Source organism: Lampris incognitus, chromosome 2 (assembly GCF_029633865.1).
Source record: "Lampris incognitus isolate fLamInc1 chromosome 2, fLamInc1.hap2, whole genome shotgun sequence".
Classification (NCBI taxonomy): domain Eukaryota; kingdom Metazoa; phylum Chordata; class Actinopteri; order Lampriformes; family Lampridae; genus Lampris; species Lampris incognitus.
The window spans coordinates 41183447-41208115 of NC_079212.1; the positions used below are offsets into that span (position 1 = coordinate 41183447).

At 44.1% G+C, this 24669-nt stretch overlaps 2 protein-coding genes across 3 annotated transcripts in view; one reads left to right on the forward strand and one right to left on the reverse strand.

Moving 5' to 3' along the window:
- Positions 1 to 208: 208 nt before the first annotated feature.
- On the reverse strand, positions 209 to 6042 carry kiaa2013 (KIAA2013 ortholog). Its single transcript, XM_056274184.1, has 3 exons — positions 4692 to 6042; positions 3079 to 3932; positions 209 to 1630 (listed from the first exon to the last, which is right to left on the reverse strand). Exons 1-3 carry the CDS (start codon positions 5647 to 5649, stop codon positions 1604 to 1606), a joined length of 1839 nt encoding a protein of 612 aa, XP_056130159.1. The 5' UTR covers positions 5650 to 6042; the 3' UTR covers positions 209 to 1603.
- Positions 6043 to 6414: 372 nt separating this feature from the next.
- Positions 6415 to 24669, forward strand: part of plod1a (procollagen-lysine, 2-oxoglutarate 5-dioxygenase 1a) — a 22810-nt gene continuing 4555 nt past the window's right edge. For both annotated transcript variants that reach the window (XM_056273600.1, XM_056273599.1), the window contains exons 1-17: positions 6415 to 6912; positions 7923 to 8014; positions 8194 to 8327; positions 8575 to 8738; positions 9341 to 9453; positions 9632 to 9695; positions 11106 to 11203; positions 11808 to 11909; positions 12880 to 13011; positions 16192 to 16313; positions 16681 to 16785; positions 17341 to 17466; positions 17779 to 17920; positions 21570 to 21683; positions 21830 to 21895; positions 22089 to 22193; positions 22603 to 22749. In XM_056273600.1, coding sequence (XP_056129575.1) covers positions 6804 to 6912; positions 7923 to 8014; positions 8194 to 8327; positions 8575 to 8738; positions 9341 to 9453; positions 9632 to 9695; positions 11106 to 11203; positions 11808 to 11909; positions 12880 to 13011; positions 16192 to 16313; positions 16681 to 16785; positions 17341 to 17466; positions 17779 to 17920; positions 21570 to 21683; positions 21830 to 21895; positions 22089 to 22193; positions 22603 to 22749 — 1935 coding nt within the window. In that variant the 5' untranslated portion in view covers positions 6415 to 6803. The remainder of the gene's footprint in view (positions 6913 to 7922; positions 8015 to 8193; positions 8328 to 8574; positions 8739 to 9340; positions 9454 to 9631; positions 9696 to 11105; positions 11204 to 11807; positions 11910 to 12879; positions 13012 to 16191; positions 16314 to 16680; positions 16786 to 17340; positions 17467 to 17778; positions 17921 to 21569; positions 21684 to 21829; positions 21896 to 22088; positions 22194 to 22602; positions 22750 to 24669) is intronic.

Genomic DNA, 24669 nt, shown 5'->3' on the forward strand with positions numbered 1-24669 from the left:
CTTCATCCACTTTCACTGCTGTTGTAACCTGGAGACGTCGTCCATCAGTTCTGCCGTTGAGGTCTTTTGTTGTCCACTGTCATCATCTACCTGTTTCTAACTGTGGGAATGTAAAACCCTCTGACACTGTAACTGTGATACACGGCTATACGAATACATGTGATTTCCACCAATAAAATGAGTAAATTCTCAGACAACATACTTTGATTCAATATATTTCCATAAACCAACAGTTGATTTCCTCAAACTCAAAAGTAAAAGACTTTTTTTGTTGTTGCAAGTTCACATCATTATCTTTTCAAGTACAATCCAATCAGACTGCAGTTATGATCAGAATAAATAATTTCCTCATTAAGGCACATTCAGTAGTTAACAAATATCAAAGGAATTGATGGGATGAAGTCTTTACAATAAAATGAGGGGGGGGGTCTCCCAGATGTATACAAAATGGCTGAATCAAGACTTATTTGTAAATCACACTTCACACAAATGTTACACACACCAAAAACCCTCCAATCACCTGGCCACTCAAAAATACATCAATACCGATAGCAATATTTCTATCTTTAAACAAATTATTAATAACAAAATCCCACAAGGGGTACGAAGTTCAACAAGAATTACCTAAACCTTAGTTAAAAATGACAAACTATCCACATCAGGAAGCTTGTTTCTTCTTTATGTGTTGTTTCAGAAAATTAGGCAGAATAGCAAGTCATAAATAGGCATAATGTAATTTACTCTGAAATGCAGATCAGTGACTGCAGGCAGTGAAGAGTAGCTCCTCTGCACCACACATACAGCACATGCAACCTAAGCCAAGTGAGTGAGCTCTGTGCAAGAATGAAAGATTAGCGGAGCCAAACAGAAAGAAAAGATAAAGCGTTACACTCATCTATGATGGCCTCTCTTCAGCAATTATGCTTAATTTATAAATATAATGGCTCTTATACCAAGGGTATAATACTGGGAGACATATGAACCTGCAAAAATGTAAACATACTCCCGACATAACTCGGACAGCATGACTTTACTGTGGCATATTAGGTAGAAAGTTTGCATTTCGGTTATCCAAATATGTTTTCATCCTATGTGCTCTAGCTAATACTAATCTGGGTCAGTTAAGACGTAATGGAATTGCCCCAAATGTATAGGTTCAATTTCTGGGGATGAGATAGCTGAAAATGCTCATAATGTTTGGGGAAACAAAATAATTAAAAATTCCTCTTAATAAACCAATCAATTCAGATGCCTCTCTCCAGTTAATGCTTTACTTTAACCTAGAAAGTAGCTGTACTTTGACTTCAGCAGGACAAAGTGCAATTGTATGTATCTATCCTTAGCGGATGACTTCTCTTCAAATGGTGGGGGTTACCCTGTAAGATAGACTCAGTGCTAGCACTGGGACATGACTGGCTAGGAGGACAGACACTGGTGTAGTGTCATCTGGACTCAGACCCGACATGTTAACAATAAAATCATCTCACCCATGCTGTCAAAGCTTAAACAAACCCACTGCCAAACAATGAATCGGTAAATAGCTCCAATGTAATTGTTCATGCAGCATCCCTGCACCTTTGCACATGGCGTCACAGCAGACTTCCTAAGCAGTGGCTCCCTCACTGGTCACCTGGTGAGGCCAAATGGGGATTGGTTAGAACAGGACAAGCAAGACGGATCTGCTGTGGCTGATGTGCCAGTGCCTGCAACAGCCTGAATTAGATTTACATTTCTCAGCAGATCTCAAGAAAAATGGTTACTGTATGAAAATTTTAAAAATGGTGCAAACTGGTATGGGCAACTGGTATGGGCAAAGGGCTGACTGATAATTGGCCAAATATTTGAGTGAGGCACAGCTAAGTTTATTAGGTCAATAGTAAAGAAGCAAAGCCATCCTAAAGATTTCTTGTTAATTTAATCAAGGGTGAATCAATATAAAACATCATCAAAAACATAAACAGGGAAAAGGTGGAAAAGGATTCCAGGCATAGTTAGCGTACAGTTCAAGCTCATGAAAAACAGTTAGCTTACAGCAGTTTCTCAAGTGATCAGCATTTTACCCACCATCCTCATTTTGTGATGAAACCTGAAGACAAAAGCCATTAAAGGACAGGAAGCATAGAGACTTTGTACATTCTGGGCTTGCTGATACCACCTTACTTAGGTTACTCTACAGTTTAGGCTTCTCATTAAGGGTATTTTTGTGCATCAATGCCATTTTTTGACTTTTTTTTTTAATCTCACTAGAAACAGCAGGATTATGAGTATCAAGTACAAAAATTTTAGTTTTGATACAAATTATACGTGCTTCTGTAAGGTGGCATAAACTTCCAGTGGAAAAAAATGAGAAAGACAGCAGGGGAAAATAACTTCACAATAACCCTTTATATTAACTGTGATACTTGAAGGCACCAGGAAAGGTTGATTTGAACATTAATTCCTGCAAAAAAAAAAGCTTTCTTTCTCTTAGAAATAGAATTAATGTATTTCTTCGGTAAGCCATTTCTAATTGATCTACATTACAGATTTCTATACATTCCAAAACACACATAAAGTGCAGAGACAGCATATGTTTTTGCTAAGATGTCAATACCCATCATAGCCTCAATCAATGAATTTAGGGAAACCCAGTCAAAATATGCAGTTGAATGATGGTCTGTGAAGTTGATGGTGGGCTACTCTTACGGCTGCTTCCACTGGAATTCAAAATGTTCATTCTTCAAAATCCCATTGAGATTGTATTCGGCGGCAAAAAAAGTTTGTGCCGAAATAATATCTGACTTGGAAGCTGCTTTCAAATAGAATATCCTTTCGAATCATTTCCTTAAACATGCTGAAGAAAACCACTGAATCACCCTTTTTAATACCAGCCAACTCCAAACACAATCCACATACGAATGGAAAAAATGTCCACACACAAGGACAGAGTGAAAATAGAAAAATCAACCCACCAGGAGAAGATTTACAGAGGAAGAGGAAATCTCTGCCACCACACACAAAAAGTCAAAAACAGAGCAAAGAGTGTCATTTTGCAGTTTTGTGTCCAGTTGAAAGCATTTGGTGTAAGTGTGTTTATACCTTGCTCCTGAAGAGTGGCTTAGCACCAGGGCCACAGTACTCGTTGTAGATAAGCTTGAAGAGAAACAGGTGGAAAAGAGTAATGAGCGAGGCCACGCTGAACCAGAAGAGGAAGGGCAGACCTGGGTACCTGTTTGCCATGTGCTCCTCGTGGGCCAGAATGGCCTTGAGGTGCAAAGTATGGCGCAGGTCCTGTAGATGGCGCAGGTCTGTGGAGATGTAAAGTAACGGCGTTATTGGTTGTGTCACCATCACTGGGAAGGTGTGCCCTTTAACCTCCGAGGTCAGTTCCACAGGCTCATTCAGGCAGCCTGCCTCACAGGCGTATAGCTGCACTGGCTTCTCCTGTGGTTTCACTGACACGTGAAGAAATGGCTTTCCCTCAGTATTGAGCAGCACCGCCAAATTAATGAGATCCTGGTTATAGTGGATCCCTCTCAGCGCATAGCTATTGTGCAGAACATCTGGGTCGGCCTGGAATTGAAGATGATTTTCGGTGAACTGGAGGCCACCAAAACTCAGCACCATGCCCTGCATGACACCGTGAGCGCCAGCTGCCACTAGAACTTTGCATCCTCTCTTCTGAAGAGTCAGAGTCCATAGCGTGACAAGCTGGAGGATTTGGGCAGCACTGCTGATCCGTTCCGGCCAAAGGTTCTCTGCATGCATGGTGGCATGGCCACTGAAACAGTGGTCAGCATAGTTGAGGCTCGACTCCAGACGGGCGCGTTCATCACTGCCCAGCCTCCGGTCGAGCAGGGGTGCTTTGAAAGAGGAAAGTATGTAATAGAGGGTGGTGTTGACAGTATGGCTTGATGGGGTATGGGAGTCGGTGATCTTTCTCATCTCCACACCTATATGAAGAATTAAAAATGTTTGATGAAAACCTAGGAGCCTCATTAAGAGCAATCACTGACAGTTGATCATAGTGACCAAGGTAAAACTAAAACACATCGTTGGTGATACTTAACTGGAGGTTTACAGTTACTCAGTAAGTAGATATATATAGATATTCTTTATTTAACCAGGTAAAAGTCTTACTGAGATTAAATTCTCTTTTTCAAGAGAAACCTGGTCAAGAGAGCAGCATAAACATTGTCACAACAATTAACACAAACAATACAAACAAATACAACTGTCACACACTACGAATGAATGAACACAATATCCAGTATGCAATACAAGGTCAAGGACAAAAATGCAGTTATGATGCATAGAAAAGTCAGTGAAAATTTTAGGAGCAATCACATTGACCAGGAGTACTATTTTCTCTATCCTTTAAAATTTCCTTAAATTCACACATAGTAATCCGACAATTTCGAGCCCTTCTGTGCATTATTCCAGGGAGAAGGGGCAGCATATTTAGCATATAGATGTGGTGGTAGATAAAAGGGTAGGTAAATCAGGATCTATAGCTATGGCAAACAAGCCCGAATATATCCTTTTTTTATTCTAAAATTCACGATGAATTAATTCAACAGTAACGAACTTATGTAACAACAAATTCAAAAATCTTCCTCTACTTGCTTGATTGTCAGACATTAGTGCTTTGCAAAGAAAGCGGGTGAAGCTAGTTAAATTAAGGTTATCTACAGTAAACTATGACATCTCACCAGAAATGAAGAGGTCCACCCATGCCTGCTGGTGATCCAGAACCAAGTCATCCACGCTAGCCCTTAACAATTCCCCAAGTTCTTTTTTAGCTCCATCTCGAAGCCTGGTGAAGGTCTCTTCTAGTTTGGATGACTCAATGGGCTCTGATGTCCACACAACTGACAGGACATTGTCTGTGTACTCCGACTTTGCCGAGACCTGGATTTTGCTGCTCAGTTTCTTGGTGGCCACTACCACAAGTACTATATGGGTTTTCTCTACAAGCACTCGGCAAGAGGAGAGCACAAACTCCTTGTTCTCCACTTTCTCTACACTGGTGGAGAACTTACTTCCAAAAGAGGGACTCTCAGTAGAAACATCAAGCGTGGCAGGTCTGTCAGAGGGGTTGCTGATATAGACTCGTTGAAGATAGACATTGGGACGGCTGCGGTGGGCGATAAACTCCTCTCTGATGGTCACACAGTCCCTTGCCAAATGCAAGGGGGCGGGCAAAATACAGCGGACTGAGAGCACAGACCCTTTGCGGAACCACAGCAGGGACGCCTGAGCCTCTGCTCGCTTCCCTGGAAGATGGATGCCAACTATTGGAGAGTACTCAGTCTGGTGGACCGGAGCTGAGCCGGGTTGGTTAGATGGCGCTACCCATAATTTGTTCGAGTCAATGTCAACCAGAATATGACCATTCCCTGACACAAAAGGTGTGTCTATTCTCCCCTGGGGCGTGCTATAGACTCCCTCTCCCCTGTCCACAAGAGATTTCCACCTGTGAATTTCAGTCTGGAGGCACTGTCCAGCCACTCCCTCAGATTTAACTGAGCCGCCGAAAAACTTAAATCCATGGTCTGCGCCCAAGTACCAGTAAAAGATGAGAAAAAGCAACAACCCTATGAGGAGTCTTCTGGCCCAACTGCTTGACAGCAAACCTGGCAGACCCTTTAGTCTTTGCTGCAGCCACATGGTTTATTAAAAATGCTGAAGACGACGTACTTGGCCCGGTTTGCAATCAGCATCAAATGACGTACCCAGAACTTTTAAAATGTTCAAGTTAGTCACATGGGAACGTGACCGTTATCAAGAAAACAAACACGTATCGCTTATCATGTTGAACGGAGGGTGGAAGCTGACACACTAGCTTAGCGAAGTTAGGTTAGCTACCCTTAGCAAGCGATCTGAAGCAGCTATCTATATCTTGTTTCTCACATCGTGGCAACTGTCACACCGTCCCTCGCGTGCGTATCGCGGCGATCAAACGCGTGCTTTTGGCGCTTGTCAAATATAATGTCTTTGTAAAATATTATCTCCTCTGAAACGCAGTTGTTTGCAAACATCTCATCATCCGTCGCCACTTCTGGTCCCCCCCCCCCGAATCGTCGTAACGTAAAGCAGTTTGGAACGGCAGACGTCGGAAATGACATGCGTGCACGTATTTTTACGACAGTTAACTGTTGTCCGGCGTCGCGTTAACGTTGCGGATGAAGCCATATTATTAAGATATGTCGGCACAGCAGTTATTCTGAAGCAAAGTGAAACTTGCAACAGGAGTCTAGCATAGTTCCTAAACATTGAAGGACCTCTGCCTGTTTAAATGATCTGTGCGAACCCGATTCCCTAAATGAGACATATTCACTGAACATTAGAGGGGTGTGGTGGGGGGGGGCATTTTATATCGGTTTCAGTGTACTGGCAGCTCTCGAGTTTAACGAAATGCATTTGATCCCGGCCTCCTTTGTGTGTGTGTGTGTGTGTGTGTGTGTGTGCAGCGTCTTGTTTTTGTTTTTGCACCCCAGCGCGCACGCTACAGGATCCCGACAGACTGGGAGCAGTGCTGCACCTTCACCGAGGCTACCACAACTCCCCCCCCCCGGGGGGATTCAAAACGCAGTAAACGCGGCCGATCGATCGCATCGCCCCATCCCAAAGCGTGGCGTGTTTTGGGTTTCACGTCGAGTTAGGTAAACGGGGGGGGGGGGAGGGGCGGTGGGATCTGGATCTTTCCTACTGAGCGGGAGGGGAACCCACCAGCACGGCAGAGTCGCGCAAACTTTTTACACCACTCAGACGGCATCTGTTCTGGGGACGGACAGACGGGCGTCGCAAAGGGCGAGGCAAGGATGAGAAACTCGGCTGAAATGAGACGCTCGGCCCTCTTGGTGTTCTCTGGACTTTTCCTCCTCGCGCGGCTACCTCCGACAGCCTCCCAAGAGCAGCTAACGCCCGAAGGTAGGCAGGCACGCCGCACTCCCGACGCCGCCTTAGCGTAAAGGGGCCTACGCGCGTGCGGCTCACCGTGTCCCCCCCCCCCCGTTTTTCTAAAAAGGGGGTAAAACAAGAGAGAAAGTCGGATACTCTCAACAAATGCGATTTAGGTCAGCGGAGGTTTCCGAAGCGACTGCTCGACCGCGGAGGAGGTAAAGCCGCTGACGTGGACGTGACTGGCGTCCCTGCCGGCGTTTCGGGTTTCCAGCGGTGCGACTGATTTGCTTTACCAACTTTACGGTCGCGCAAACTCTTGTCCCGTGGGTGGGGGGGGGGGGGGACGGAGCCACAACACAATTAGAGTCGCGTTAAACCTCCCGCAACGTGGCTGTTCTTAGACACGATTTGGGAAAAGTTGCTTTTTGTTTTTTTGCTGCACTTTTGGATAGCTTTATTTTTTTTTTTATTGAAACGATTAAACCAATTAGCCTTAATTTGCGTTGCTTAGTATTATTGCTCGTCATCATTGTGTTGCACACGCGCTACTGTGATGCGTGTAGTCGTGACGAGCCCCGGTGCAACGTTGGGCAGATTGTGGGGGAAAAGACATTATGTTCCTAGGGATGCGTCGCCTTGATATCTGACCACGCCATGCACACTGCAGGGCTATGGAGCTCTATTGGGACAACAGCACGTAATAAAAAAGGCCGCTTTAGCTTTCTCCACAAAGATTTTGCTCCATGTGTGTCAGTATTAATGAAAGGTAATGATGGCTGTCTTTATCTAGATTGCTGTTTTACACCAATTAATGGCAAGAATTCTCCCCAAACGCAAGCATTGCGATATCATAATTAGTAGCGTTACTTATTATTATTGCCTTTTTTATATACCAATTTACAGCCGTAAGACCATACTTTCCAAGCACTTGCATTTAGATGATCATATAAGAGGAGGTGTTTTTGTTAGGTGTGCTTTTAAGCATGCCAGCATGGTACAGAAACTTTCCTCAATAAATGAAGTGTTATGTTGTGCAGACAACCTTCTAGTGGTGACAGTTGCTACCAAAGAGACTGATGGCTTCAGGCGCTTCTTGAGGTCGGCCAAGAGCTTCAACTATACTATTAAGGTAGGGGGGGAAACGCTCACAGTTTATGGGTTTTGGTTCCTCGTTTCTGTACACTTGATGTTTGTCTAAGCCATTACAGTCATTCCCATTTCGACCTCGTAGCAAAAGTCGCGCTCGGATTCAGTCCAGAGGACGAAAAGGTCACACCCCTGTCTGTGTTCTCTCCTGTGGCTGTGAAGGTGCTGGGTGGAGGGGAAGCATGGAAAGGAGGGGACTATATGTCAGCTCCTGGTGGCGGTCAAAAAGTACGCCTCCTAAAACAGGCCCTGGAGGGGATGAGCGGCGAAGAGAAGATCATCCTTTTCATTGACAGGTAGACCACCTCTAACACACAGCAACAGACGGCGGTTACGTTACAATGCCCCGGTGTATTTTGGCGTTCGACACTGTTGGTTTTTGTTGATTTTTACACCACAACAGAAAATAAACACTTCACATTGCGAATGTCAGCATCCAATAAAAGTGAACCCCTGCCTTCCTTTTAAAATGTGCCTCTGGCTTCACATGGCTGAGGAACATGGGTCTGTAACGTTTCTATATTCTCTGGCTGTTCTCCACAGTTATGATGTGGTCTTTGCTTCGGGCCCCAAAGAGCTGCTGAAAAAGTTCCAGCAAGCCAAACACAAGGTGGTGTTTTCATCTGAGACCCTAATCTGGCCCGACAGACACCTGGAGGACAAGCACCCCCATGTCAGAGAGGGCAACAGGTTTCTGGGCTCAGGGGGTAGGTCCCATGTCTGGATGGGGGAGTTATGTTGTGATGTTGGTTGTCTCTTCAGAAGGACAGTGCAGCTACAAGCTTAATCAAATGATGGAAAAAGAATATCATACTTGGTGTAATTACACCTCTCTTACAGACAGTGCACATGCTTATTCTGATTTCCTCCTTTTTACTTACTGCAAAATGGTTTTGCGTTATGTTTGTCCCTGTGTGTTGTGGGCCGGCATCGGAATCGTGAATACCAGCAGTGGCATAGCTTGGCGTTTTTAATGATACATTTCTTAAAGGAATTTTGCAGTGCCTTAAATAAAAGTGTCTTTAGTCAGGGCAGGGAGCACTGGGCTTGAGTCATAGAAATGGGGCGTGAATTCACTTAGCAGTGTTCACAGCCACCGCTTTAAGCAATGCTTCTGGCAGTTTTAAGTTTTTCAGTTTGCATTAAAACCCAAATTAAACTGTATGCTTGAATTGTTTGTGGACGGGGCCAGTTTAAGATAAGCAGTGGACCAGAGATATTGACAACCTTGTGAATTGTCATATTGCATGAGTGCTCTGTTTATCTTTTCACTTCTGTGGCCTTTTAGTGGTGTTGTTTCCATTTTTAGGCTTTATTGGATACCTTCCTAACCTCAAAGAGATGGTTGCTGACTGGCAGGGAGAAGACCATGAGAGTGATCAGCTCTTCTTCACCAAGATTTATATCAACCCAGAAAAAAGAGTAGGGATCCCGTCATTGAATTCCTCTCATGACTCTCTATCACCCAATGCTCACAATTTTAATGTCTACTTATTTCACACAAATTTTTACATTGTCACAATTAATATGTGGTATTTTCGATATGTGCCGGATGCGTGTGTGAGTTGTGGTATGATAACCATGTATCTTTCCTTTTTAGAAATCCATAAATATCACAGTAGACAACAAATGCAGATTGTTCCAGAATCTGAACGGAGCTCTCGGTGAGTGTATGAAGAAAAATGATGCTTATGGACAGACGCATGTGTACAGACTACAATGAGGCATTTATAAAAGTTTTGCGACCCTTAAAGCAACAGGGTGCCGCAGGTTGCTGAGAACAACATTTTTAACTACCTCCTTTTTCAGGTTGGAAAAAATCCAAGCTGCTGTTTAGTTTTATTAAGCGCTCTTCCTGTTAGTGAAATACAGTTTGTGTCTCGGTGGCAAAGATGAAGGGGGGGAGAGACCACCCCCCGCTTTCGCTTCCTCTCCCACTTCAGTCCTAATGATTGGCTCAAAACAAAGAGGGAGAATGGGACCTTTCATAGCCAGTGAGGGGATTAATGTTTCTGAAGTTGTAATTGACGTTTTAATAGATGCTGCATGTTTGGACATGAGTCATACTCCTTTGAAATATCTTTTAGGGGTTTTTTTGTAGTTTTTTTGTAGTTTTTTTCATCCCTGCCTATCCTTCGGTCGTGCTGTCTGGTTGTCCGCTTCAGGAATTTATGAGTTTGCTGCGAGTGAGGGATGTGCCTGAGCACACGTAGCCCAGCAGAGGAAAGGAGGCGTGGGGGGAGCGAGGGAGGGAGGGAGCTAGAGCGAGAGAGAGGAAGGGAAGGAGGGAAGCATTTACATGCTTTGCCCCCGCACTAAGAAACACCCCAGTGTAAAGTGAACCACAGCTGTGTTCACAGGGACTCCAACTGCTCCTTGCACAGCCACAGGCCTCCTACACTAACATGTGGACCAACAGTGATTTGAGCTGAAAAAGAAAAGTTTAGCTGCGTCAGTTATCGATTTTCACAGCATAACGTGACCTAAACCACTTGTCATGCCTTCTGTGGAAATTAAAATGCATCACTAGATAAATGAATTGGAATAATATGAATTTCTTCCGTTGCCTACCAACACATGGATCACCGGTTCGAATCCCTGTGTTACCTCTGGCTTGGTCGGGCGTCCCTACAGACACAATTGGCGGTGTCTGCGGGTGGGAAGCCGGATGTGGGTATGTGTCCTGGTCGCTGCACTAGCGCCTCCTCTGGTCGGTCGGGACGCCTGTTCGGGGGGGGGGGACTGGGGGGGAATAGCGTGATCCTCCCACGTGCTACGTCCCCCTGGCGAAACTCCTCACTGTCAGGTGAAAAGAAGCGGCTGGCGACTCCACATGTATCGGAGGATGCATGTGGTAGTCTGCAGCCCTCCCCGGATTTCGGCAGAGGGGGTGGAGCAGTGACCGGGACGGCTCGGAAAGTAGGGTAATTGGGCAAGTACAATTGGGAAGAAAAAAAAGGGGGGGGGATCCAAAAAAATAAAGAATTTCTTATGATTAGCATGTGTGTGTGTGTGTGTGTGTGTGTGTGTGTGTGTGTGTGTGTGTGTGTGTGTGTGTGTGTCTGTCTTTCCAGATGAGGTAGTGCTTAAGTTTGAGGATGGCCAAGTGCGAGCCAGAAATGTGCTGTACGATACGCTACCCGTGATAATCCACGGGAATGGACCGACCAAGGTAGTCCTTTAATCCTTTTATATTGATCCAGTAATAACCCAGTAATAAAACATTTGAATAATGAAACTAAACAGCCTGTGAAATCATTTAACAGAAGATATCCCACATGCTATTCCTATATCCCACATGCTATTCCTGGGATCTGATGTTCCGTTTTGTTAACACAAAAAAAGCTCTCCTCAGTCACCTAACTACCCGAGCTGCTGTGAATTTGGTTTTGCAGTTGTGTGAGATACAAATTTCATGAGCAAAGCAGATTATTTGCTCTTTTTTCTGACTTTAGGTGAGCGTGTTGAGTTTTTCTTAATACTTGGCAAAAAAAAAGTGAGAAGAAAAATATCGTAAAGATAAAAGTGTGTTTGGGATGGACTGGTGGCCTGTCCAGGGTGTCTCCCCGCCTGCCACCCAGTGACTGCTGGGATAGGCTCCAGCATCTTGTGACCCTAATTAGGATAAGTGGCTTGGATAATGGATGGATGGGTGAAAGTGGCATTATTATGGATCCCACTGCTTTTCTGGTGAAAGTGTGTTATTTTCCTGATTGTAGGAGATACACTGTGTATGCTCTATGTAAAAGAAAATGAGAAAATTACCTGTGTTACAGCTCCAGATAAACTATCTCGGCAATTATATACCAAAAGTGTGGACGTTTGAGATGGGCTGCACGGTGTGTCACGAGGACCTACGGCCACTCACAAAACTGAAGGTAAAGTAAAGTTACTGTCCATCCTTCACCGTCCAACCAGTGTTTTGAAGGGGAGAGAGGTCTTCCGTCACATATTCCATTACCCCGTTAGATTTTTATTTATTTTTTTTGCAGTTTCATAGATATGTATCTCAATATATACAAGAGGTTATGTGAATTTGTTTTATTTGTGTCTTCTGGGGTTTGAATGTCTCTTTATTTATTTATTTATTTATTTTAAGTAACTCGCAGCACGGTGGCGCAGTGGTTAGTGCGGTCGCCTCACAGCAAGAAGGTCCTGGGTTTGAGCCCCAGGGTAGTCCAACCTTGGGGGTCATCCCGGGTCGTCCTCTGTGTGGAGTTTGCATGTTCTTCCCGTGTCCGTGTGGGTTTCCTCCGGGTGCTCCGGTTTCCTCCCACAGTCCAAAGACATGTAAGTCAGGTGAATCGGCCGTACTAAATTGTCCCTAGGTTTGAAAGTGTGTGTGTCAGCCCTGTGATGGCCTTGCGGTCTGTCCAGGGTGTCTCCCCGCCTGCCACCCTATGACTGCTGGGATAGGCTCCAGCATCCCCATGACCCTGAGAGCAGGATAAGCAGTTTGGATAATGGATGGATGGACTAAAAAAAGCCAATGACAAAGGGTTTTTTTGTAAATAATTTCTGTTCTATTCCTTCTGCTCTTCGTTCAGAAATAGTTACAAATTCATAGCAAGAGATTATTTGAAGGGAATAAAATAAGGAACATTGTACATGCGTGGTCTCTTTTGATTGTTACTTTTGTAGTTGGGGCTACATTAAATACACAGAGATGTACGCCTCTCCAGATCCTCTCTAAATCACCACTTTAGTGATGTGCATATACTTAAATCAGAAAGTAGCTGCTTACTGGTGCTGTTACTTACTTAGAAACCCCCATAAGTGGTAGTTGCTAAACCGCAGTAATGCCTGTCCCTGACCTCATGCACATGTCAATGTTTGCTCGACTTGCAGGAGAGTGAATATCCTCTGGTGGTGATTGGCATCTTCATTCAGGAGCCAACCCCCTTCATCACGGCCTTCTTTGAGCGCCTGCTGAAACTCCACTACCCCAAGAATAGGCTCAAACTCTTTATCTCCAACCAGGTGACAAGATCATCGACCTTTTATCTGTAACTCGTATCCCAGTACAGTATTTATCTAGTACAGTCTATAATGTTTCAGTGCACAGTTAATACAAGAAAAACATGGGCGTCCGGATAGCGTGGTGGTCTATTCCATTGCCTACCAACACGAGGATCGCCAGATCAGTCCCCGCGTTACCTCCGGCTTGGTCGGGTGTCCCTACAGATCAATTGACCGTGTCAGCAGGTGGGAAGCCGGATGTGGGTGTGTCCTGGTCGCTGCACTAGCGCCTCCTCTGGTCAGTCGGAGCACCTGTTCGGGGGGGGGACTGGGGGGAACAGCGTAATCCTCTTATGCGTTTCATCCCCCCTGGCAAAACTTCTCACTGTCAGGTGAAAAGAAGCAGCTGGCAACTCCACATGTATCGGAGGAGGCATGTGGTAGTCTGCAGTCCTCCCTGGATCGTCAGAGGGGGTGGAGCAGCAACCGGGATGACTCGGAAGAGTGGGGTAATGGGCCAGATACAATTGGGGAGAAAAAGAGGAAAGGAAAAAAAATACAAGAAAAACAAAGTGTAATGATTATGATATGTTTGACACGTTAACCTAATAGGTTTGTGCCTTGTGTATATTTCATGCTGTGATACTAGAACATACTAGAACTAGTTCAAGGCAGGAAAAATCCAAGCTCCATGGAGTCGTCAAGTAGTTTTTATTTTTGCTTTTACTTTTTTTCCCCTCCCTCTGGGTACATACCATATTAGACACAGTCCAAAGCCGTCAGCCTGCAAAGGATGATGCATGCTCTCAGGTTGGCTTGTTGCCCAAGTCGGTATATTTAAACGTAGGAGAAATAAAGAGAAATACAGCCAGTCATAGTTGGTTTATGAACCTTCCCCCTGTTCTCTAAAATTGATTTGAATTTCACTGTTTTATTTCTAACATCTCCAATATGAAACCATTTGGTTACAAACGGTTTGTAAGGTATGTAACCAGTAAGGTTACAAATGGTTTGTAAGGTATGTAACCAGTAAGGTTACAAACAGTAAGGTTACAAACCTTACATACCGTTTATAACCTTACTGGTTACAAACGGTTTGTAAGGTTTGTAACCAGTAAGGTTACAAACGGTTTGTAAGGTTTGTAACCAGCAAGGTTAAAAAGGAATCTAAATCTTGAAATGAAAACCGATACGCAAGAGTGTTTTGTTTAAACTTGTATTCCTCTCATTAGGCCTAAAGGTATGATGGAGGGGATGAATTTTTAGTCTATCCATCTCCCATTGGGTTTATTGGTGTTCCCTGCAGTTACAAGTTAGAAGTTGACAGGAGCAGCCAATCTTAGCACAGATGTGTAATTGCAGGGAGGCAACTGAAGGTAATTTAGAAAATGATGCCCTGAGTCCCAGGCTAAACGCTTGGTATTATCGGTTGTTCATTTTGAATAAGGAAGCTGTGTGTGTGTGTGTGTGTGTGTGTGTGTGTGTGTGTGTGTGTGTGTGTGTGTGTGCGCGCGCGTGCGTGTACGTGTGTGTGCGTGCCGTTATCTTTGTGAGGACCAGTTTGGGTTTTTAACCATTAGAGTGTGGAATTTTTTGCAATGTGAGGACATTTGGGCCAGTCGTCAGTTCCTTAAAAGTCTATTTTAGGGTCAGAATTTTGGGTTCAGGGTTGGGGTTAGATTAGGTTAAAGTTAGGGTAGAGGTTAAGGTCAGGCATGTAGTTCTGATTAGGGTTATGGGCTAGGGAATGAATGTAGTCCATGAGAAGTCCTTACAAAGATAGAAATACAAGAATGTGTCAAGTCATTTTATTTGTATAGCCCAATATTACAAATTACAGATTTGCCTCAAGGGGCTTTACAGCAACACAACATCCTGTCCTTAGACCCTCACATAGGAACAACTCCCTAAAAAACTCCTCTAACAGGGAGAAAAAATAGGAAGAAACCTCAGGGAGAGCAACAGAGGAGGGATTTCTCTCCCAAGACAGACAACGTGCAATGGATGTTGTGTGTCTGTTTGTGTGTATGTGTGTGTATTAAATGTGCACTGATGCCAATTTATGGCTGTAGCACAACAGCTGGACAGGATGGACATTGACTACTAATGCTGCTTGCTGACAAACAGCCACAGTAACCACCATGTGCCCTGCTCTACCTTCCCCTCCTCCTCCTCCTCCTCACTTACACATAATTTTAGGGCAAAAACACCATCTATCTTGAACTATAAATACAGTCATGCTGTTTTGTCCCTTGGCCCTACTGAACTTTTTGTGATGTTCTGCAAAATAGACTTTTGCTCAGTGAAGAAGTATATTGTGTGTGCAGCCTACACACTGTTTTTGTAACTACACGTGTGCCTACTTGTCACTGTTTACGGTTCCATGTGTCAGCTCTTGGCAGGAGACTTAAAAGCCCATAGACGCATTCTTATGGAGCGTTCAAAAACTTGCATCATTTTTCACAGCAAGATAGAGAATGTGACACAATTGAATGATCAGATATAAAGCTTACAATCAAAGTTGTTTAAAGAGGGTGTCCGGGTAGCATAGCGGTCTATTCTGTTGCCTGCCAACACGGGGATCGGCGGTTCGAATCCCCCTGTTACCTCCAGCTTGGTCGCTGTCCCTACAAACACAATGGGCTGTGTCTGCAGGTGGGAAGCTGGATGTAGGTATGTGTCCTGGTCACTGCACCAGAGCGTCCTCTGGTCGGTTGGGGCACCTGTTCGGGGGGAGGGGGAACTGGGCGGAATGGTATGATCCTCCAACACGCTACGTCCCCCTGGCGAAACTCCTCACTGTCAGGTGAAAAGAAGCAGCTGGCGACTCCACATGTATCGGAGGAGGCATGTGGTAGTCTGCAGCCCTCCCCGGCTCGGCAGAGGGGGTGGAGCAGCAACCGGGATGGCTCAGGAAGAGTGGGGTAATTTGTCGGATACAAGTGGGGAGAAAAAGGGGAGACAATTCCACAAAAAAAAATCGGTCTCATGCTATACCACCTCATGACAAACAGGCCTTTACGACATGGACTTGTTTTTTATCTATTTATTTGGATTGTGCTCACCTGCTTTGTTCTCCTAAACACCATTTCAGCTAACCCATTTTATTAATGTTTTATTGTTGAACACAGTGGTACTCTGTTTTGGTAGTCACAAGGCAAATAAAGATTATGGTGATAACTGTAAACTCTCCTCCTTCAGGAAGCTTCTCATCAGCAGCAGGTCAGCTCTTTCCTGGAGGGCCATGGATCACTTTATAAGGATGTCAAGTTGATTGGGCCTGAGGAGCAAATAGACCTTGCTACGTCACGCAACCTTGGAGTGTGAGTAGACTTTAGGATCTGGACCTGAAAAAATTCGGAGCACAAAGAAAACAGATTTTAGCTAGCCATGGCACAAATGGGGTTGCAACGATAAGAAAGGATTCATAACCACAGTTCACATCAAATAATTGAGAACATGATAATTAAAGGACTTTTTGAGACTGGTCTTCATGCACTGTAAGCATATAATTCTACCTTATCACCTTCACACAAAGCCATCAGGGATCAGTTTTCAATTAATTTGGCTTCTGATGGCAAGCTTCAGTATAGACAGTGATTTCATACATGCAAAGTCAATAATGCTCTACATAAACTATTTATCTTGAGTGTTTACCTTTTAGTGTCTTTTGTTCCTCCTTCCTTTAAGGGATATGTGTCGCCAGGACAAGGATTGTGACTATTACTTCAATCTGGACATTGAAGTGGTCCTAAAGAATGAGCAAACCCTCAAAATTGCAATTGAGCAAAATCTGTGAGTAAAACCATTTGTGATCTTATGTTGGTTCACTGCTTTAGGGCTGCCAAAGTGCACTGCACATGTCTGCCCAATTTTTTCTGTGGCAGGTTTGTTTGCATCACTTAATAGTGTCAAAAATATTTGGCTACTGGGACGTCCTGGTAGTGTAACAGTCTGTTCCGTTGCCTACCAACACCGGGATCGGCGACTCAAATCCCCGTGTTACCTCCGGCTTGGTCGGCATCCCTACAGACACAACTGGCTGTGTCTGCGGGTGGGATGCCGGATGTGGGTATGTGTCGTGGTCACTCGGGATGCCTGTTCAGGGGGGAGGGGAAACTGGGGGGGAATAGTGTGATCCTTCCACGTGCGACACCCCCGTGGTGAAACTCCTCACTGTCAGGTGAAAAGAAGCAGCTGGTGACTCCACATCTATCGAAGTGGTAGTCTGCAGCCCTCCCCAGATCGGCAGAGGGGGTGGAGCAATTGGCCAAGTACAATTGGGGAAGAAAAAGGGGGAGATAAATAAATAAATTTTGACTACTAAATACTACTTCTATTTCGCCTTAGGCCTGTCATTGCACCAATGATAACTCGGACCAGCAGGTTGTGGACCAACTTCTGGGGAGCACTTAGCGCAGATGGCTACTATGCCAGATCTGAGGACTATGTGGACATTGTCCAAGGACGTAGGGTGTAAGTTTCTTACTACAGCCATGACAGACCTGAACAAAATGCACTTCCTACTATCTAAATAATGACATTTAAATGCTTGCAACTATATCAGTTTGATCAGTCAAGTCAACTCCATCACTATCTGATAGACTCAGATAGTTAGTTTGTGGCCACTTGTTCTCTCTAGGAGAGAGATTGAACATCCTGTTTGTTATATGTGGGGGGAAGTGGAGAGCATCAGGTGAATTGGGACATATACATTGCTCTTTATTGTATTTATTACTGGCATAATTATGGGAAAAAGTCAAATTGATGACTCAAGCCTGTTTGCAGGGGTGTGTGGAACGTGCCCTATGTGTCCAACGTGTACTTGGTGAAGGCGAGCCTCCTTCACGCCGAGCTCTCAGAATTTGAGCTGTTCACCTCGGACAGCCTAGACCCTGACATGGCCTTCTGCCAGAATGTTCGCAACAAGGTAAGAGACTGATCCAAAAAGACATGCTGTCTGTTTTGGTCTATCACAGATATACTTATCAAGGCCGTTGTTGAAATATTTCTTTTGAAGGTAATGGGAACATGAAATGGCCTTATGAGGATGCACACTGTGTAATAGCAGCATTTTTTTTCACTGAAGAAGCACTGAAGAAAATAAATCAATATCAGATATGTATCTTCATGCATGCGCAATAATCCAGGTAAGAAAGTCACAGAAAGGTGAATCGGTTCATCTGGACACAACGTTTAGTGGGAGAAACGTTGTAAGATGGCGACAGATGTACTGCAACAACTGCATAAACCAGTGGGGATTCCGTATGTGGCGGGAGTTTTGGAAAAGTTGAGACGCGTATTTTCCAAACGTCGCGTCTCAGTTGCTTTCAAACCCCAAAACACGCTGTGCCAGAAATTGGTCCAACCCAAGGATTGGGTCCCCCGGCACAAACAGAACAATATAGTGTGCACTGTTAAGTGCCAGGAGGATTGTCGTGACTTGTACATTGGTGAAACCAAACAGATGCTGGCCAAGAGGATGGCAGAACACAGGAGAGCTAACGCATCAGGCCAGGACTCCACAGTCTACACCATCTACAGACCAGCGGCCACTCTTTCAAAGAGTACATCTGTCACCATTTTACAATGCTGTGATTGCAACTATTCCCCAATCCTCTGTGAATAGTACACATGGCCATTGTAGCTCTTAATTAATGCTCATCCATATCTGCATATGAAACTGACCATTGGTTTGGGTCGTTATGCCACTGTATTGTTTATAAGGGTGGGGATTCCTGCAGTCAGCTGAGACTGAAGAGGTCACTTAGATGAGTGATTAAACGTTTCTCCCAATAAACGTTGTGTCCAGATGAACTGATTCACCTTTCTGTGATCATCAGATATAGTAGGGTTCAAACGTCTGAGTGATAAAATACTGATAAGAATTTTAAAAAAAGTTTTGGAAAGGATAATATGAAATTGAAATGCATTTTTATGTAAGGTTTAAACATGGACACTCCTAATACTCAGTGTGAGTTGTTTTGGTCTTGTAACATTATCGGTCATCGGTGTGTCTTCTATATATGTCAATATGGTCCTCAATGTGTTATTGTTGCTTCTGCAGCTGCTTTCATTTCTTTAATTTGGAAAAACGACACGTACTTTTGTATAAGTTTTGGCCGTTGTTTGTAATGATGTCAGCAGATCTTGGTGAAGTAGTTACAGGTCACATTGTGTCTTCTAGTGATGAAGGACAGTCCCAGCACCAAACTGCAGTTAAATTGAAAGTTTCTAGGGGTGTCCGGGTAGTGTAGCAGTCTATTCCGTTGCCTACCAACACAGGGATCGCCAGTTCGAATCCCCATGTTACCTCCAGCTTGGTCGGGCGTCCTACAGACGTAATTGTCCGTGTCTGTGGGTGGGAAGCCGGATGTGAGTATGTGACCTGATCACCACGCTAGCGCCTCCTCTGGTCAGTCGGGGCGCCTGTTCGGGGGAGGGGGGGACTGGGGAGAATAGCGTGATCCTCCCAAGCGCTACGTCCCGTTGGTGAAACTCCCCACTGTCAGGTGAAAAGGAGGCATGTGGAAGTCTGCAGCCCTCCCCGGACGGCTCGGAAGAGTGGGGTAATTGGCTGGGTACAGTTGGAAAGAAAAAGGGGGGAAACCTCCAAAAAAAAAAAAATGTCTTATGGGGCAGTACGTTGCACATAACTTGGCTTTTGAAAATCTCTGTAACTTTCCTCCAAAGCAAATCTAGCAGACCTAGAGTAACTACACCTCCTGAAGACCAGTATAACAAACCAACACACCTAAGAGACGGAACAGCATCCGCATCCAGGATTTAAAGCCAGCTGAACAAAGTTTGCCCAACTACAGTAAAAAGACAAGAAAAATGTGGCCTTGATGGAAGAGTAGCCATTTCCAAACCACTGCTTTGACATCAAAACAAGTCGTAATGGTTAGCAAGGCAAAAGGTATAAATTTCACTACTGAAGACTGAAAGAACGTCTGTTCGCAGATAAACAAGACGTTGTATTTTTTGTACTCATAGGGCTTATGTGAGGAGATGGCCGCATGAATGGTTGATGCAAAAATGCATGCATACGTCTGCAGTCACGTGGCGGTAGCAGGTGTGGTGTTGTTTTGCCTCTTCCTGACTTGCAGTGGACTTACGACACCCTGACTAGAGACGTATCACTATCTTCAACCACTCTGGTCTATTCTGCATCCCTTCTTGTATGTGGGAGAGGATTCATTTTCTGGCAGAATAGTGGTCCAAAACACACAAAGCTTTGCCAGGAGTATCTGAAGTCCAATGAGGAGCAGAGAGTTGTTTACTTTACTGACTTATTGGCTTGCCTTCCACACTTCAGCAGACCTTAACCCTGCTGAACATCTGTGAACATATCCAAAGGAGTTGAATCAAGTGCAATCAAGTGCTGGACTAGACCAAGCTACTCAGACTAGCTTGGTCTAGTCAGAAAGGCACAAACTGAGGAAGCCTCTTGGATGAGAGGCGAAACGTCTTCACGGATATATACCAAGTCCAGTTGCCCTTGATTCAACTCCTTTGGATAACCATGACCTGGATGAATGAGAACATTCACAGACATCTGTCAACATATGTTAAAAGGGGGAAAGAGGAGGAAAGGTGAAACACATTGTAATATCCCAAAACAACCTCTGAAATGCCCTCAGAGAGCGCTGGAATAATTTGGATTCTTTTTTTTGTTGATCCCCCCCCCCTTTTCCTCCCCAATTGTATCCGGCCAATTACCCCACTCTTCCGAGCCATCCTGGTCGTTGCTTTGCTCCCTCTCTGCTGATCTGGGGGAGGGCCGCAGACTACCACATGTCTCCTCCGATACATGTGGAGTCGCCAGTGAGAAGTTTCACCAGAGGGACGTAGCGTGTGAGAGGATCACGCTATTCCCCCCCAGTTCCCCTTCCCCCCTGAAAAGGCACCCTGACTGACCAGAGGAGGCGCTAGTGCAGCGACCAGGACACATACCCACATCCGGCTTCCCACTCGCAGACATGGCTAATTGTGTCGAGACACCCGACCAAGCCGGAGGTAACACGGGGATTCAAACCACCAATCCCCGTGTTGGTAGGCAACTTGTGAGATCAATGCCAGACAGAATACAACCTGCAATTAAGCCCAATGGTGGACGTACCAAATACTGAGAAGTTTTGATTTCCTCTTCATATTAGCAGCATGTTTTGACTAAAAAAAATGGCATAATCTCACTTCAGAGCTGGTAAAATGATGAATGATAAAAACACGAATGTCTTGGTAGTGCACTCAGATTTTTGGACCCTACTTTATATCTGCCTGTAATAACTCCTTTATGTACTATCATTGTTTATTTATGTAATTATTTATTTTGACCACACACACATACTGTACTTAACATAACTCCTTTTTCTGTCTGGTCCAAAATAAACTTGAATATCAAAAATAACCAATCCTTTCTTCCACTCTTTCCAGTCTACCTACTGATCAATCACCCTATCGACTGAATTTGGAAAAATATAATTTCAGGAAACTGTTGCCTCAACAAACTAGTTCGGCCTTTGCATGTACAGTAGGGAGATTTTTAACTATCCAATCTTTCTTTTATTGTCCTTCAGGGAGTCTTTATGTATGTAACCAACATGCACACCTTTGGCCGCATCCTGTCAACAGAAAACTACCAAACCCAGCATCTCCATAATGACCTCTGGCAGATCTTTGAAAACCAAGCGGTAAGAATCACCATGCACCCACAGTCCATTTGATATTGCAGAATTTAAAACACTTGTAAAAGAATTACAGATTTTACTGATCAGGAAACATTTTCAGAAATGCTGTTTACTTTGACGCTCAGTGTATCAAACTCTGTGTCCTTCAGGACTGGGAGGAGCGCTACATCCATGAGAACTACACTCGCATCATGAGGGACAAGCTGATTGAAACTGTGAGTTTCGCTGCACAGGTTATCATGAAACACCGGGGGGGGGGGGGCAAAAGTAGACAAAAACCCAAGTGCTAAAGCCGTCACGTCCAAAATAAGTCCAGTCAAGTCAATTTTAACCTGTTGATACAGGTTTTATATATGTGAAAGACCCTCAGCTGTTTTTTTAATCCCGCTGCGTGTTTTCTCTTTCCAGCCGTGTCCTGATGTTTACTGGTTCCCAATCTTCTCTGACCTTGCTTGCAACCATTTTGTTGAGGAAATGGAGCACTTTGGACAGTGGTCAGGCGGTGGTAATAAGGTATGTTCTTATTCAATTTTGACAAAAAAAAAACAAAAACGATGGCTGTAGGGCTGTAGTGAATATTTCACAGTGATTAAATGTAGAGAGATCCCATGAGGGGAATGACAACCTGTCATAGTCATATGCCACATTCTTAACCATTAGGTACTCCCAGGAGATCATACAGACCAGTTTTGGTTTATTTTTCTCTTTTTTTCATGGAAACTCGATGTTAAGAGTTACAGCACTCAAAAACCAACTCTCAGCCGTATTACAAAGTTATCAGAACCACACGATATAAACAGAATAACTGTCTTGTGTTTCACGCGGTCTTTAAATGCAAATCAGTTGTAGATGTTGAGCTGTACAGGATTTTTCTCTCATTTTTGAGCTAATCGTGTGTGCAAATATGGATTATTTTTCTCAGGACAACAGAATCCAAGGTGGCTACGAAAATGTCCCCACCATCGATATCCACATGAATCAAGTGGGTTATGAGAAGGAGTGGCATAAAATGCTGCTGGATTATATAGCACCAATAACGGAGAAAATGTATCCCGGCTACTACACTAAGGTAAGTTATACCTGTGGTCTGCTCCTGTAATGGATCTACTCCTGTATTTTCACAATGTGTGTCTGGTGTGTGGTGTGTGTCTGTGTGAGAGTCTATAAACGGCCAAACTAAAGCACTTGGGGCCTTGATTCTTTTTGGAGGTTATTGGGGATGATCAGGGGCACCTATAAAAAATAGCAGAAAATTAAAATATAATAATAATTATGTGTAATTATGCAAAATGTGAATTTTTCTAAAAATGGCTAAAAACCGCTTTTCTCGGCATTTCAGATGATTCTGAGCATCTTCGATTTTTTCACCTATATAAAAAACATTTCTGGGACTTGGAAATGTTTTGGCATTATGCAAAATATATGCATTTTTGCAAAAATGCACTTATGATCCTAATTTTTTTTGGAGGTGGTAGGTATTGTTCCAGAGAGGACCAGAAAAATAGCAGAAAATTAAAATAATTATAATAATTATGCATAATTATGCAAAATATGAATTTTCTAAAAATGGCTAAAAACCAATTTTCTCGGCATTTCAGATGATTCTGAGCATTTGGGGGGAGGGAGTTGGAGTGGGGGGGGCGAACCACTTTTCTCGGCATTTCAGATGATTCTGAGCATTTGGGGGGAGGGAGTTGGAGTGGGGGGGGGGGCGGTTAGCTGGCAGGATGAAGAGGAGGGAGATTTAGACGGGTGGATAACCAAACCGCTACATTGTAGCGGGGTTCTTCTAGTTACATTTATATAGCCCTTTATCTAGACACCCAAAGCGCTTCACATTGAAGGGGGGGAAACTCACCTCAACCACCATCGATGTGCAGCATCCACCTGGGTGATGCACGGCAGCCATTTTGCGCCAGAACGCTCACCACACATCAGCTTGAGGTGGAGAGGGAGGAATCATTGAGCCAGTTACATGGGGGGATGATTAGGTGGCCAGATGGGAGATGGGAATTTTTATCAGGACACCAGGAGAACCTCCTACTCTTTGCGATAAGTGCCATGGGATCCTTTAATGACCAGAATCAGGACCTCGGTTTAACGTCTCATCCAGAGGACAGCATCTCCTACAGCACAGTGTCCACGTCACTGCACTGGGGTATTGGGATTTGCTTATTAGCACCATAGGGAAGACAGCCCCCTACTGGCCCACCAGCACCACTTCCCATAGCAACTTATTTTCCCAGGAGGTCTCCCATCCAAATACTAGCCAAGCCCACACCTACTTAACGTCTGTCTTTCAGCAGAACCAGGGTACATGTTGGTATGGATGCTCTTAATGTGATGTTTTGAGAGACGATAGCCGCAAATGTTATCAAAACCAAGAGGCACAGCCCCCTACAACCTTAACATTGTATTTATGTATTTATTTTTGCATGTTTATTATGGCGGATAATAAAAAACAGGTAACTTAAGTCGATGTGAATCGTAATATTAAAGCGTTAATTTCTGAGAACAGACGGGCTGCAAATTCTGTGTCCTGTGATTTAAGTTTAAATGAGTTTGGCTTTCAGCTTATGAACACTGCTAAATGTGTTTTATTAAAGCCAAGAATTTTCTTAGGTGAATTCTTACTCTGTGATTTCTTTTTCTGATACAAAATACTGCATGCCATTTTAGTGCATGCATTTTTGCATGGTGTTCAAGTAAAAAGGATGGAACGTGTTTCTCAGTGAGGTTGTTTTGAAATCCAGATGCAAAGGAAAATTGAGAAACTGTCACAATCACATGTTTGTCAAATGTGTCAACAGGTTTATTCTTACTTTCATCAAGAGGCAGCTGACATATGACTTAGCCAAGTCACTCCCTCCTGTCACCTTTTTTCTAAATAATACCTTGCATCATAATGTGTTACATAACAGCACTGTATTTTTAATTAATGTTGTATATACATGGTCACCCAGGCCAGCTTTTCATCTTCATTCGTTTT